This window comes from Boleophthalmus pectinirostris, unplaced genomic scaffold (genome assembly GCF_026225935.1).
Source record: "Boleophthalmus pectinirostris isolate CB_2022bp ecotype Guang Dong unplaced genomic scaffold, ASM2622593v1 HiC_scaffold_4, whole genome shotgun sequence".
NCBI lineage: Eukaryota > Metazoa > Chordata > Actinopteri > Gobiiformes > Gobiidae > Boleophthalmus > Boleophthalmus pectinirostris.
The window spans coordinates 20,134,432-20,150,096 of NW_026571353.1; the positions used below are offsets into that span (position 1 = coordinate 20,134,432).

At 40.3% G+C, this 15,665-nt stretch overlaps 1 protein-coding gene across 3 annotated transcripts in view; it reads right to left on the reverse strand.

Annotated features, from left to right (window-relative positions):
• Window positions 1-15,665, reverse strand: part of mctp1a (multiple C2 domains, transmembrane 1a) — a 106,567-nt gene that overhangs the window by 4,053 nt on the left and 86,849 nt on the right. For all 3 annotated transcript variants that reach the window (XM_055161399.1, XM_055161398.1, XM_020917527.2), the window contains 3 exons: window positions 7,597-7,706; window positions 5,928-6,037; window positions 5,726-5,823 (listed from right to left, as the gene is read on the reverse strand). In XM_055161399.1, coding sequence (XP_055017374.1) covers window positions 5,726-5,823; window positions 5,928-6,037; window positions 7,597-7,706 — 318 coding nt within the window. The remainder of the gene's footprint in view (window positions 1-5,725; window positions 5,824-5,927; window positions 6,038-7,596; window positions 7,707-15,665) is intronic.

Genomic DNA, 15,665 nt, shown 5'->3' on the forward strand with positions numbered 1-15,665 from the left:
CAGCTACAAACTGACGTCAACATGGCTCCTCTGTTCTGTCTCTGCAGTGGACGGGAACAGTAGCAAGTCTTTTACATGGAGCTTGTACTGGTTACTGTGTTGTCATTTAGTGTTTGCAGTATCTATAGCTATCAAGATTCACTTTTTTACTTTGTACTGCAATCAGAAATACTAAGGTAAAGCATAATAGCTCAACCTACTAATTTAATTTAACTACTTACATTTTCTATTAACAGTCAGAATTATAAATGCACATTCCTTAGTTTTTTTTTTAATTCTATTTTACATTTGTATGTTCCTAAATTGGTTAAACAACTTGTTAGAAAAATGTAAGAGTAAAAATAGTAAAATTTTAAAAGGGGGATCCACATAGAGATAACATGAACACAGGACTACAAAAACAAGTGAAAATCCCAAATTTCAGGGGGTGAAAGGCCAACAAAAGCAAACAAAAGTAAGACTGAACACTGCAGGGACACTGGGAGGGATATCTGTGGACACTCGTCTTGTGGGAGTGAACTCTTTCATGGTTGGGCCAAAGACAGCAAGTTAAAAGTGCGAAAGGACAAAAGGTTTGAATGAGACCTTGCCATAGTAACAATAATTCTAACAACATCAGCAACATTCATTTGTTTGCCAAGTTTTAGCTGCCTTGACTTATCCAAAAGTAGGGCAGGTATTGTGCAGGATCACTGACTGTTAGTGGTCCCATTACACGGCCAAACGCCTACAGCAGCAACAAGGAACACAGCAATTTAAATCAGTGTTGACATTTCTGTCCAAACAAAACTCCTCGCAAGTGTGATAAAAAATGAAAAGAAAAGTTTGCATGTCAGGAGAAAGTATGCGTCTCTTCCTGTGAAGGGGAGCAACAAACAAAAAAGAAAAGGTAAGATGGAGGAGGGGGCATATCTCAATCAAAAAAAAGTACTATTTCTCTAAAGGCCTGCCAACTGTTAGAATGGCATCACAGCATCAATTCAACCTTACAGGTGACATGTTTGCATGATGCTATATACCCTTGGCTCCCTGTTCACCTTACCACACACACATGCGCGCACACACCCACACACGCACACACCCATACACGCACACACACACACACACACAAACACACATACACACACACACATACAACAGCACACCTCTGCAGACAACAAAGAAAGCATAAAACACAAGGAGAAAGTGGGGCCTTAGGAAAATAAAAGAATTCAGAATAAGATAAAAAAAAAAGGGGTGGTAATGCTCCGGATAAGCAATTTGGTATCATGAGAACTTAAAGGGAACATCAGCAGGAGAGGCGCTCTGTAAAAGACCCAGCACAGCTCAAAGGCTGTGCCACCCTCGCTCCTCTCCCCAAATGTTGACAGTACAAGTGCAAAACAGGCTTTGAAGTGCGCTCCGCTGAAGGGGCGCCATGTACCCAGCTTCGTTTAACGGTGTTACCCACAAAGCATCCTGGGACCTGCTCCTCTGCCTCCCTCTCTCTCCTCTCTGCCTTCTGAACCATTCACTGTGTTTTGATGTTGCTGTTGTGGGTAGAGACAAGGCGAGGTGGGTGACAGAGCATAAAAGGTGCTGTAAATAAATGAGCTAAAGAAAGGTGACGGGTGCCATGGTTTAATGATACTCTTCGGCGAAAGCACCAAAGTCAGCAGGTTTCATCTTTTGGGATGCCAAATAGTGCACAAGGGTTATTAGGTGTTTCTAAGGAAAACAATTATACATCACACTTCACAGGACTGCTATGGTAAACGGAAAAGGTGTACCAAGGTGACATCAGCCACTGGAATAAAAGTAGAAACACAGTCAAAAAGTATAAAGTAATTTTACTGGTAGGACACTGACTAGTAGCTAATTGGCTTCACGCCGGGATATGTGGAAAATGTTCAAAAAGGACAACGACAAGGAGAGTGAGACCTCTGGTAGATGTGAGTGATGGCATCTGGCTCCACTTCAACCTTAAACTGTCGCACCTCTAACATAAATGTTGTCCAAAAATATTAACCTTGCTCCCCACTGCTCATTGTGCTCGAAATGGCAATCTATGGTTATTTTTGAACAGGGGTTTTGATCCAGCTCTTTACACCCATCATAAAGGGCCACTTGGCATGCTAATTGCCTTGCCCCTACTTATGCACTCACAAGCTCACACGGCTAATGGTGTCGTAAAACATGCTAGTGCAGCGACACCAGGTTGGGAATACTTAGCACTATAAAGGTGCTCAGTTTGGCCTTGTTTAAGAGGACACACAGAGTTGTATGATAATGGCCATGGAGATAGAGCTTCAGTGGCTAATACTGAAAGATACAAGAAAACTCCAGGGGAAAATGGTGGCTCTTTTACAGTACAGCACACATCAAGGCAAAGTTTTAACACCACCACTCACCGAGGGACTTAATGGTTTAAGTAAACTATTCCAGTGGTAAAAGGCAACTATGCACTGCTGGGGATAGAGTTGTTACAGAGCCTTTTGCAGCGTTGTAAGGGCTCAGTGTCAGTGAAAATATAAAGTTACTGGATTCTCCCTTGAATGAGCAGTTATATAGTATATTTTTATCATTCAGATGCTCCCCTTTTGCCTCAGTGAACCAGTCGAAATCATAATTTTGCATATTCTTTATGCCTGATGCCCTATCATTTCTGTGATTGGTGCCACCACTACTGTACTGTTAAAGATGCACTATGCAATTTTTCTGGTGCAGAGTGGAGAGTAGGGATGGGCATTCGATGAAATTTTCTTAATCGATCGTAGGAAGAATTAACGATCGATTATCGATTAATCATTAACGTTATTATATTAAAATTATCATCATTATTATTACTATCTGCACTACTAATCTGCATAAATAAATTCAACTTTACAACATATAAAACGTAACGACTCTAGAGCCACATCAATCCGTTTGACATTATAATGTGTTTAATTCAGTTTTGCGCAACTCTCACAGAAACGAAACTTAAAACCGCATCGCTAATTTGCATAAACTCAGCGAAGATAAAACAGCTCTTGTGCGCTGATGCGGTTCAATTTCTGTTGGATTAAAATACATGATTCAGTGGAATACAGGTTAGTGTGACCATATTTGCGTTTGTCAAAACCAGGACACCGAACGGGGGGTGGGGACTCGTCATCGACATTGCGCGACTCTCACCTGGTAAAGCTTTTTCCCACTGGACACCGAAACATATGTTCCTGCTTTATACACTGTGGACATGGACTCACACTTGTCCCGAACGCAACGGAAAGCGTGGAATTTCTTGTACAAGTCATCGTTAAATACGCATTTGTGCTTCGGTTCCCTGCAGACTGACCGACTGTTTGTGTTTGCTCGCTTCTTCTGAGTGCAGAGAGCTACATGTACGGACCCTGTTTGGTCACGCTACGCACAGCAACCTACACTCGGTTTGTCGATTAAAATTAACGTAATCGATGAAATTCTTAATGATCAATTATCGATTAATCGATTAATCATGCCCATCCCTAGTGGAGAGTATGCCATCTGCTCATTTACAGATGTAACTGCTTGACCTGGAATAGTCCAAAGTATGACATTAAACTTATCTAACTTGCCGAGACAAGCAGGTGATGCCACCATGCCAAATTCCAGGTTAGATCTGTGGATCCCCACTCAAGGTGATTTGCTTTACAAGATACTTTTAAGGAATGAAAAACACATGTAATTGGATACATGCAAAATAGAAACATTTAACGCTATACTGTGGAACCTTCCAGACAAGGCAATAACAAGTCCATTGAGACAAGCAGGTAGTGAACCCGCCACCAGAAACGTTACATAGTACATGTTTAAGCTACGAACTGAGTAGAAAGTGACTATGTGTTTGACCTTTATCAATAGGTGGTTAGTGCCTCGTCTGTTCAAATTGCACCTCTAAATGATGCAGAACATTAGACTGACCACCCTTCAGCTACTTCACAGGCGCAAGTGCTGTGAGAGCATGTTTTCGTGTTAGGTCAAACCAGGCTCAGAAATAGCACTTCATCAGTCATCCCCAGTGTCGGACACATGGAGCTTCGGGTGCCAGTGGGTGCCATGGACGGGTGCCCAGGAGGAGCGGGACCATTGGACCTCTGCACCTTGAGTGTCATGGGTGAGCCTAAGGGCCTCAATCCCCATGGAGGGCTTTGACCTGGTAAAGGGGGAGGCAGTAAATGAGGTGAGCCCAGCACCAGAGGCACGGCGGGATGCACCACAGAGCAGAACGTTCTGATCTGTTTTTAGCCCAAAAGTGCAGAACGCGGCACAAGCAGAGGACTCACCTTTGTATCCAGTCACAAAGTAATTAGCACATTTATTAGATGTCAGAGCGCTCATCACTTTTACTTGCCTTCAGTGCCACAACTGAAAATTGCAGCAGGCCCGTGAGAACAATAAAGGGCTATTGTAGCAACTGCACATTCAAAGCTGTTTTTGAATTCTCTTCTTTAATATTTGGCGTTTAATTTGTTTCTCGCCTCCTTATTGTATTCATTCTCTCAGCTCTGTTCATAGAGCCTCAGGATTGTCACTGAAACCTGGCAACAATTACCACTGCAACAGCTGCAGCAATAAGAGTTTCAGTAGCGCTTACAGAATGAGTTATACAGTAGGCTCCAGCCCAGCAGCACGGGCATCAGACCAGAGCCTCCTGTCTGCCCTCTCGTCCCCAGCAGCAGGCCCTCATTAGGGGCCTTGTAAAGGCCTCGTACCTGCCGAGTCGGGCCCCTTCCCTCCTCTCACCCCCAGGCTCCAGGTGTGTAAGGTGGCTGCACTTCACTAAAGGGGACAGCTTGGGCTCATTTAAACACATGGCTACCTGCCTCGTGCCTGTACGGCTGCAGCAGGCCCCTGGAAGCTATGAAAGTGTAAAAGTGCAGCGGGCTGAGAGGGGAGAACACAGGGGGCTGGCAGGGTGTAAAGGGGACCATGGATTATGACCCTGTAAAGATGAAAGAAGTCATGGGCACCAAGCAATCAAAGAGGAAGTGTGTCAGCGCTGATGTGGCAGGGGATTGGTGCAATGGAGGCCCTGCCTGCTCGGCCCCAGTCCGAGCGCATGTGTCTATGTGTGTATACAGACTGGTGTATGTGTGTGTATGTATGTATGCAGAAGAGTGCATGTGTGTGTGTGTGCAGACTGGTGTGTATGTATGCAGACTGGTGCATGTGGTTGAACTTTACACAGCAGGGCTTAACGGCCGCAGCGGACACCGTGGGTGCCGGATAACACCACGACTTTCACAAGCTGCTGCTTAATTGCTGTTTAAACTGCACGTTGTCCCAGGCTGCACAGCACGTTACAAAGTTAGCATACACATGCACACACATGCACGCACACAGCTATATTTTACACATTTAACGAAGCATCTGTAGTCTTTAGCAACAAAGTTAATCTGATCTCACGGTTAATGTAGAAGCAAAACCGCATGGGGCTGGTTAACTCCAGGTTTACACTCTGTTCCAATTACTAGCATAAATGGCATATAACAGTTTGTTATCAGAGCAAATAGACCAAATCAAATGTGTTACATGTGTAATACATGAACAAATATTTCAAATGTTCAAATAAGCAACATCAAATGTCAAGTGACAAACTTAATATTTGCAGGATCAAAGGTTGGTGAGATGTTAAAAATATCATAATTTGGCTGAATATGGAAGATAAGAAGATTAAAGATTAGTTCACAGCTGTCACACTTTTAGTAAAAAATATTTGACCTACCACTTGTACGTCTGAGGGCACTCTGGAAAGAAAGTCTAGCAGCTCATTGTTATCTATTGTGTATGGATCCCGCAACTTCTTGGTAAATTTATTCACCCCTGTTGCAACAGAATGATGACAAAAGAGTAAAAGTTTATTTCATTTTGATTCAATAACAAGCACATATATATCAAATGTTTGGTGATAAAATATATTTCCTTACCCCAGGCTAGAACTATGTATCGCAGAGGAATGAAGTAGACGATGATGGTGGCTACTACAAGAGCCACAATAGCCAGCCAACTCAGGAAAGGCACAGTCCAGTTAAATGTGCTGGGAGAGAGTAGAAAAGAGGTTTTGAGCAAACAGGCATGGCCACAGTCACTCCACAGAAAATAGTATAAGGACCCAGGAAGGCCATTTAATGCTTTTCAAATTAAACCTGGATCTTTCTGAATACCTCCATGCTACAAATTCCTCACAGCATCTGCAGGAGGAAATTGTGTTTACTGAGAGTCGTAGGTCAGTAATGCAAGTACAAGCAGTCCAAAACTCCATCAAAATATTATCAATAAGATGGCATCCTTTTAAATGAAGGTATGCCACACAGTGTTCAATTTAATTTAAAATGTTTTTTTTTACTATCTGACTGATGGTATGTTTATAGTTCAAAATGCTATCATCAGAATTCCATGCGATTTGTATTTATTTGAATGAAAGTGTGAGATTTTATATAAAAGATTATGGCAAATACAAGCCTTGTGATATTTCAATGGGAACAGATGATGTTTTCTTTTTCAGATGATCGCTTAAGTCAAACGGGGTAATGTGGGGTTAAGTGAGATGTCAATACTATTTGTCCTTGAGAGTGAAGGTCAGACTGGCATCCTAAACTAAGCAAAGCTCTGTGTTATTCTAGATTAGCAGTGGGAAGGAGAAGCAACCAGGCATGATGGAAATTAAAGGTATTACTTAAACAAAGAAATAGGATTATTGGCGTTCAGCATGTTCTAGGATTTTATTTCATAATTTCACATAACTCAGACCGATTCACTATTTTCAAGGGTATATTTTAACACATAATCCATGTTAGACCACAAATCTCATAACTTTTTGCTTAAGTAAGACAGATACCTCTACATGGCTTTCAGTTTCCTCTGTATAGGTCCTCTACAAATTTGTACAAAATATTCTAAAGGTTGGAATGGAGGCAGCTGGAGGCAAATTGAAGTGGAATATAATGTGATTTCAATGGAAAAACCTGGATTAATCACAGAATATCACAAAATATGAAAAATCCAGGGAAATTTGACAAATGAAAACCATTGGATACATGTGATGAGTCCAGTTTAAAAACATTTACAGTTGTGATTTACATTATCTGTTTATTTAAAATTCTTATGCATAAGAATTTTGACAAAGTTTTAATGGACAGATCCTTAAAGAAACTTTTATCCTACTTCATCTACAAATACAAAGCACATTTCACCATAAATTATACTGTTTGTGCTCACAAATTTTGAGGTTTGAAAACGGCATTTTTTTCATCCTTCTTAATAGAGAAGCAAATTAACTACAATATGTATCTTGGAAATTGAAAAGGGTTCTTTATTTTTTGTTATAATGTTGTAAAGCTATTAGCATTTAGATCTGTTAGTCAGTTAATCATTGAAAATGTAAGATATATGCTTAATTTGCCTCCAATTTTAAATATTCTGGATTTTAAAGGGTCTATAGGTGCCATTTTGAGTATTTGAATATATTTTGATTGAATTCAGTCCCAAATTCTACAGTTGAATTCTCACCTCTCCCCACCTCAGTTTTAAACGAAGCCCAGTTTACAATGTTATGATGTCATGTTAACCCAACCTAAATGTCTGCTCATAACTCACTTCTTTATCCTTTCTCCGTACGAGGCCACTTCATCCAGGGCGTTCTGCACACTGATGCACACATCCTGGATGGCGTAAAGCTTGTTCATGAAACCTTTTCTCTCAGAGTCCTGTAAACAGCCAGACATTTGAGTTAAACACAAATCAGGTGGGAAAGAAACAGGATCGGAAAGAGGAAGAAGGGTCTAGGCACAAGCGCCTTTCTGAAAACAATCCATTTAAAAAGCGTTTCAAGATTTGGGGTGGGCAGCCAAGTCACCGGATATCCCATGTGAATTGACAAACTGCTTTCATTCTAGGCCGTAATAGAGACAGAAAGTCAGCAGAACAAATCAAAATGCTTCTTCTCTACAAAGACTCAGAGAAAATTTGAATATTTGAATAAAGAGGCAGATTTAAATTTGAAGCCAAATGGATACATCAGTCTGTTTGCAGGCTCTTTCTCTCCCTTTTGATGCCAAGAACACGGGTAGACCAGGCAGAGCACGCTATTGTTCTGCGCCTGGCACGCTCTGATGATGTCACCAGCCATGACATCATTATTATTAGCGCTGTCACCCATAAAGAGCTGGTCCTCTGCAACTATTGATGGTTGAGAACTGGTAGTAAATTGTGACCACAAAACTAAACATAAAAAAATACCCCAGTGGAGATTAAAGATTTCATGCAACAATCAACAAGCTGCCTGCTGACTGACAAGAAAGGGACAGGACAGAGTAGTATAGACAGTCATGCTTCGGGCATAGGGTCATCTGTAACAGGTAAAGAAGCAGGAAATCTGAATATGAATATACATGAATATAACAGATTCAGTGAATTATTATATAAACAAAAGAAAAGTCATTTCTCATGTTTTCATTTTCTTTCTTCTTTTAAATGACTTGAATTTTATTTAATTATCCATTTATTGTGTAGGCAGGAAAATCAAAAAATTTGGAAAATCATGTTTTTTTGTTTTTGTTTGTTTGTTTTTTTGTTTGTTTGTTTTTAATAAACATGTCAACTGTGAAAGACATAGTACTATCCTGATTTTACTTTATCACTATTTTTACATTGCAGTTCTCAAAGGATAATGTTTCTTTCTCCATAATACCTCCCATATGCTTATAATTATATACTATACTCCTATCTGAACTATTATCTACTATTATTAGCTCACTGTGTCTTGTGGACTCAGTGCAATAAGTAAAGGTCGAATCATTAATAACAGAGTTTTTGTATCATTACACTTTACATTGCTGCAAAAGTTGCGTCTTATCTGCACATTAAATGTAAAAGACACTGATCCTGCAGCTTCACCAAACAATTTGCAATAATTAGCTCAGGGACAACATGGAGAGTATTACCAAAGAAGATGAATGGTCCATGGTACATTGGAGAGTAAATCTCCATAATCTCAGTTTCAAAGTAGACAGTGAAGCGGTCAAGAACACCCCATCTACAACACATATATGAGGCCCCAAGGCTTTGCCAATGCACTGCAGCCTATAGAACGAGACCCAAAAGACCACTGGGTCAACCCCAAACCCACCCTCCTCTTTTAGCTCTGCACTCAGATCAGATAATGTGAAAAATGAATCGTGGGTACACCACGGCCTCCGCAGCACAAACCACACAAGACAAATAGATATAATTAGACACCGTCCCTGGGTTATTTTTCTTCGCAAATATTTTACAAGATCCCATGCGCGGAGTCCATCTGTTTTTCATTGCTAGCTCAAACAAATCTAAAGTAAAGCCTGTTGTGGAGGACTGGGTTAGGCCTGGTCCGGTCGGGTTGGGCCAGGTCAGGCTGCTTGGGGAGAGTGTTGCAGAGCTCAGGGGAGCGGTGTGAGAGAGCGGGCGGAGGCGGGGGGGAAAGGTCAAAGGTCACCAGAGTATAAACCATTGCCACATGCCCCTCGGACTGCGGTCTGACTCCTATTTCCTGTCTTCAAACACGGCCAGGGGAGGCGGGAGGTAGCAATAACACAGAGAGCCGTGGAGATCCATGTTTTCCCAGCTTCTCCGCACACTGCGCACATATGGAGCAAGGCAACCTGTTCCTATAATGGAACCTAATATGCACACAAGCGCACATGCACACACACCCTAGAGCTATTAGATAAGGTTGATATGCGCACCTGGTTTTACTGTGTGACTCTACAAACAATATTTTATTTCGATAAAGCTTAGCTGAAAAGGGCTCTTAATTTATAAAAAAGAATACTACATAACTTTGCATTGCCGGATAGACATACAAAAATTTGGCAAGAACACATACAGCAAAGGCAATTAAAAAAAAATGTAGATGGGTTCCCACTGAGCTGTATTTAATTAATTTTCCAATACAAACTTCAAAAAGAAGTCTTGAATTCTGCCAGTGCTTCCCCTTTATTTGGCATTAGCATATTTGTCATGCACTAAAATGTATAATTTCCCCCTGATGTTGGTGTAACTTTGGGGGTGCACCACCTGCTTTTCTTCATGGAGATGTTTTGTTTTACCTGGAAATTTCCACAGTATGGAATTGAACTTCTCCAGAATAGCAGGTGACACCACCAGGACAAGTTATAGGTAAGATCCTGCTCACAGTAAGAATGCTTGCTGTTTAAGTTTGTTAACTGAAATTAAATAAGTGCAAGATAGTTATGTTTAATGCGACACTGTGGAATATTCCAGGCAGAGCTATAAAATCTCTATGGAGACAAGCGGGCCTCTTATCAGGAATGTTATGTAGTGCACCTTTAACAATAATTTTGCAATATTTTGAATTCCTTTGGGTGATGGGCTATGTTATTGTTTAAATATTGATGATAGGAGTCTGTTGTGAATATTACTTGTAACAATCATTGTAGAACTAGTTCAAAAAATATAGAGGGCACTAAATGTGACACTTGGGGGTTTAGACTATTTCAGAGGCGAGCATGAGAAAAATATACTGAATTAAACTGCAAATAGCGTGATTTAACTTGTGACTGAAATGTCTCTATGGCAAAGAAACTACTTGACATCAATTACCTCTCATCATTTTGGGCTCACAGACGTTCAGTGTCTCTATGTCCTCTTCTTGGCTGCGGCTTTTGCGTTTTAATTGCTTGTATCACATTTAGCTTCTGTGGTTATGTCCAAAGTTTGCATCATTGTTTGTGGAAGTGCGTATAGATGAGAAATCTCAGCCAACCAGCCATTAGTTGAGTATCCTACGTGGGTTGCACCTATCATCCAAGACTACAGGAGGCAGCGCTCGTTAAACTTGATGTGAGCTGTTTGCATGTGTTAAAGAGAAAGCCTCAGTGACACCGGGGATACACGCTGTCATAGGAAAGAGCTACGTCAGGCTAACCACACTGCACTTGCTGGTATATTGTGGTAAACAAATGTGGTAAACTCCTTGAAAACACTTGATTAAATATTTAACAAAGGGCTCGATGCACAACGCCACTGTGTACTCCAATGCTCCAGTTTCCAAACGATAGCATCATAGCGGAGCGCGTCTATATGCAAAAGTGCAAAGTGTGCAGATGTAAACTTTGCAAAGACAGTTTGTTCTATGCTGACCCAGGGCCTAGAGCTAAACAAGAGAGAGGTCACCCAGGACTCAGCCTATTACATTGGACTCAAATATCTGCCCTATATCTACTGCATGGCGGAAATAGGGAATAGCATTTGAGACTGTTTTAACCTCTGATCACATTGTTCTCCCCACTGGCTTGCACCGTAAAAATGATAAAGCTAACAGATATAATGCACTAGCGTATTTCCCATCACACAACAAAATGAGTCTGAACCACAAGTGGCTTCTCAGCTCATTCCCGCTGTTCTAAAATTGCACCTGTTTTTCTTTGTTTTTTCATGTCTTTTGCCTCTTTCGCTCGCGCAGCACAGTAAAAATTGAAATGTCATATAAAACGTGACAGGATGCTAATATGTGGCTCCCAAAGGGCATCTGAAAGCGGTCATGTTGATTTTGTAACTGCAGGGAAAGTCGACAAGCCTTCCATTTCAAACACAGGGAAAGAATAACAAGAGTAAAAAAAAAATAGTTAAGGGAATAGTTCAGAAAAAAAACCCAAAAAAACACCAATTTGGTTTCTGCAAATTTGAAATTACAAATGAAGGAATTCTGAATTTTAAATGTAGTGTAAAATTTGTTATTTTGTTTAAGGCTTTGTCCATAGAGTAGAGGTGTGTCAATATTGCAGACTGTTGTATTGATATATTGCATTATTTGGCACATTTCACATAATTCAGTTGTGGCAGCACTGCTTTTTTAGATAAAGCATGTACTTCATTAAAGGAATGTCATTAACTGAAAAAAAACATATTTAGGAATTACAGAATATCATGTTAATATCAATATTTTGTATCACCATATCACACAGTATAATACATTACATATAGACTGTAGTATTGGCATGTTTAAGATACCTTTATAACAGAGTTACTAAAACAAGAAATATTGAAATTTGTCCTAGCTCCTATGGGATGCGCAATGAGTCACAAAAGTCCTTAGGGAGTTTTGAAGCAATCTCTACAGAGAGTAAAAGTTGGGTTCCCTGTGGCAGAGAAGGGCATCTTCACTCTTTCAGGAAGTGACAATAATATGAGACAAAGGCCTGGGGACCAGCCACAGAGCTGGCACTGCGCCAGGGCCACACAAACACGGCAGATGTTCCTGTTTTGAGATGGGTTTGTGTTAGGCTGTTAACAAATTATTTCTCCCATATTAACAAGTAATTCATGTCAGAACTAGGGATGTCAAGATGAATTGGTTAATCGATAATTGCAGTCATGCGGTTCACAATACAATCAAAATTTTAGAAGTAGTGGTGAGTAATTTCAATTAGATTCAAAAAGCAAACCTGAATGTAAAGTAATGTATTCAGTGTTATATTAACATTACTTTATCATTCAGAAAATGTAATAAAACTAGTTGCCAGTGTTGGGAAGGTTACTTTTAAAATGTATTCCCCTACAGATTACAGATTACATACCCCAAAATGTAGTTTGTAAAGTAATCAATTAAATTACTTAAAGTGAGTAATGTAATCTGAATACTTTGGATTACTTGATTTTCTGTAGAGAAGCAAAGACTCGGATATCTTCACATAAGATGTTTTTTCTGCTAAAAAACAATAAAAAGCCCAGATTTTACTTAACCGTATTAAAAATATTATTGATAGAAGAGGAGGAGACACGGTCCGCATGGCATGGTTTAGTCCTGTTAAATCCTGTTTTTGTCCTGGTTTAGATCTAGTTTAGACCTGGTTTAGATCTAGTTTAGACCTGGTTTTAGTCCAGGTTTAGATCTAGTTTAGACCTGGTTTTAGTCCTGGTTTAGATCTAGTTTAGACCTGGTTTTAGTCCTGGTTTAGACCTGGTTTTAACCCTGGTTTAGATCTAGTTTAAACCTGGTTTAGATCTGGTTTAGACCTGGTTTTAGTCCTGGGTTCAGTCCTGGTTCAATCCTGAATTATTCCTGGTTTAGACTTGGTTAAAAAAAAAAAAAAAAGAAAAAAGAAAGGGATTTAGCCCAAAATGTGAAAACAGGAAAATACCGCCGTGTAATCTCATTTATTTCAACAAAGTAACTGTAATCCAATTACCACTCACTGAAACAGTAACTGTAACTGAATACAGTTACTCATAATTTGTACTCTGATTACGTAACTCCGGTACATGTAATCTGTTACTCCCCAACACTGCTAGTTGCACACTAATAGAATAGTAACCTATTTAACCAAAGTACATAACTTTCACAGTTTGCTAGTCATGTCAACAATGTCAACAGTGTGTATACTGGTAATCCTAAACCTGTAATGTTTCTTCTACACAGAATCATTGTAAGAGTTAATACAGGAATACTGTTTACAACTGCTGGCTATAATAACACAAATATTGGTTACCTAATACAGTACTGTGACCAAAAGCTAATATTAGATTGTGTGGAGGGTCATCCCAGTCCTTTAGGACCAAAGGAATGACGGTACAGATCCAGAGTCCGTTACAGACCACTTTAAGAATCTCTCTGCTCATAAAAGGTCGCTCCCAGAAGCCAATGTCAAAGCCCAGCTACAACTGTTACAACTGTCAACTGAAGGTGGGGGAGTCAGACACAAAGGGTCTCGTGTTAATTAGTCTCTCCACCTGCTAGTCCCAGTGCGAGGATAAATATACGCATATGTAAAAAGCGGCAAAAGAAAGCAAGGGGGGTTGTTAGAGGAGGTGATGACTTATTTGCAGTGTGACCTATCCTAAAGAGTGTTGCCGAGCGTGCATTTGTGAGCTCTAATGTGTCTGGGTGGCAGGAGGTTGTTTGCTACTGATCATCTTTAGCCATCTCCCCTTGGGCTCTCTCATCACCTCCACAACACCAGCCACTCCATCAGCTTCAAGGTCAGCCCCGCGTACACAAATGACTAGCAGCCCAAACTTGTGCGCTTGATGGCTTCCCCCTTTTCGCCTCTGTGCCTCACCTCTGCTCCCCTGCTCCCGTGCTCACCTTCCCACGTCCTTCCCCATTATCCACTGTGCCACCATGTGATGAATGGGGAAACATTACTCCTGTCCTCTGTTGGCCTGGTTTAGCCGCTGCAGCTCATCTCTCTTTACTCTGTCTGTGTGGCACTTTGGCGGTTGGTCTCGGCCCCAACTATAACAAATACAGTTCACTCTTTTCAGCATCTCGCCTTTTAACCCAGTGACCTTTTAGCAGGGAAGTATTATTTAGGCTATAAAATGTTTCACTAAACTTTTTTTTACTCAAACTCAAATTGTATTTGCTGCATGGCTTTGATTATTTTCAGCTCATCAGAAAATCAATTTCTTAAACAAATGTAAATAAGTATTCATAATTCATTGCACCATTGTGACAGGCAATAGTAATGATAATTTCTACTGTGAGAAAGAGGATTGTCTAATCCGACAAAGTATCATCAGCTCAGAATAATTACATGTGAATTGTAACCTTCACCATCTCAAACTTTGCAAACTTGCCGCTCCTTTAATTACATATTCATGTTCAGAGACATGCTGGCAATAGAAACAGATGTAACAGCCACTGTTTTAAACTTTGTTTGGGAAGAGCGAGAGTGCATTGCTCTGAAGTGAAGGGATCATGTCTTCAAAAAAGTAAATAAAATATGCATCCTCTGTGCTCATTACAGATTTATGACTCTTGTTAAAAGAAAGGTGGTGGCTGCTTCCTAACATGTCTGACTTTCATATTCAGACGACACTGCTGTCAAGTGTTGTGCTCCACATTCTGCCCAATGAGAGCGTGAGGGAGCTGTTGGTGCATTCGCTAACACAGGAGTGAGTTTGGGCACACGGTGCACAGAAGAACAGAGCTCACCTAAAACACACACCATCACCACTGCCTTTGATGCATAGTTCATCAGTCACACAGTTCAGTTGGCTGAGTTGCTCTTGTGTACAACAATAACAGTGAAGGGAGTAGACACAGCTACATTAGCTGTAATGAGCAGAGGGATTTCAAAATGTTACTGTTTCTGTGGCAACTTTTGAGGGAGGACTTATAATATTATTCAAACCACACACAGCCACACAACACAGCACACAGTGTATGAGCAGACCGCTCTGGAAAACTCTCATTATAACATTAGTTTAAGTGCTTATTATTGCTGACCTTGGGTCATGAGGTGTGTAGAAATGTACTGGGGAAAATATGTAATCATTTTATCAATGCAATTTATAAAGTTTCTTTTTGTGGCATAAATTATGCAGTTTATACACCTTATGCCCCCAGTCACTGCACAAATATTCACTATATTATGAACACATTCAAGTCACTCCATCATGCCAATAAACTGTATGATAGAGATGTCAGCAAATGCAAATAAATACAAAATCCTCTTGTTTACTTCTTTACAAAAATGCAATGATGTTTTGCAATACACTGTAACTGTATCCAGTGATTCTTAACCATGTCATCGCTGTCAAGTCACACATCAACCTCTTTAGATGACTTCTTTCTCTCTTTATTGCTAAAAATGAATTTAAGTCCATTCTTTTGACTCATACTTGTGTTATTACCATCAAAAAGTGCCAACTACACTCAAGGTCAG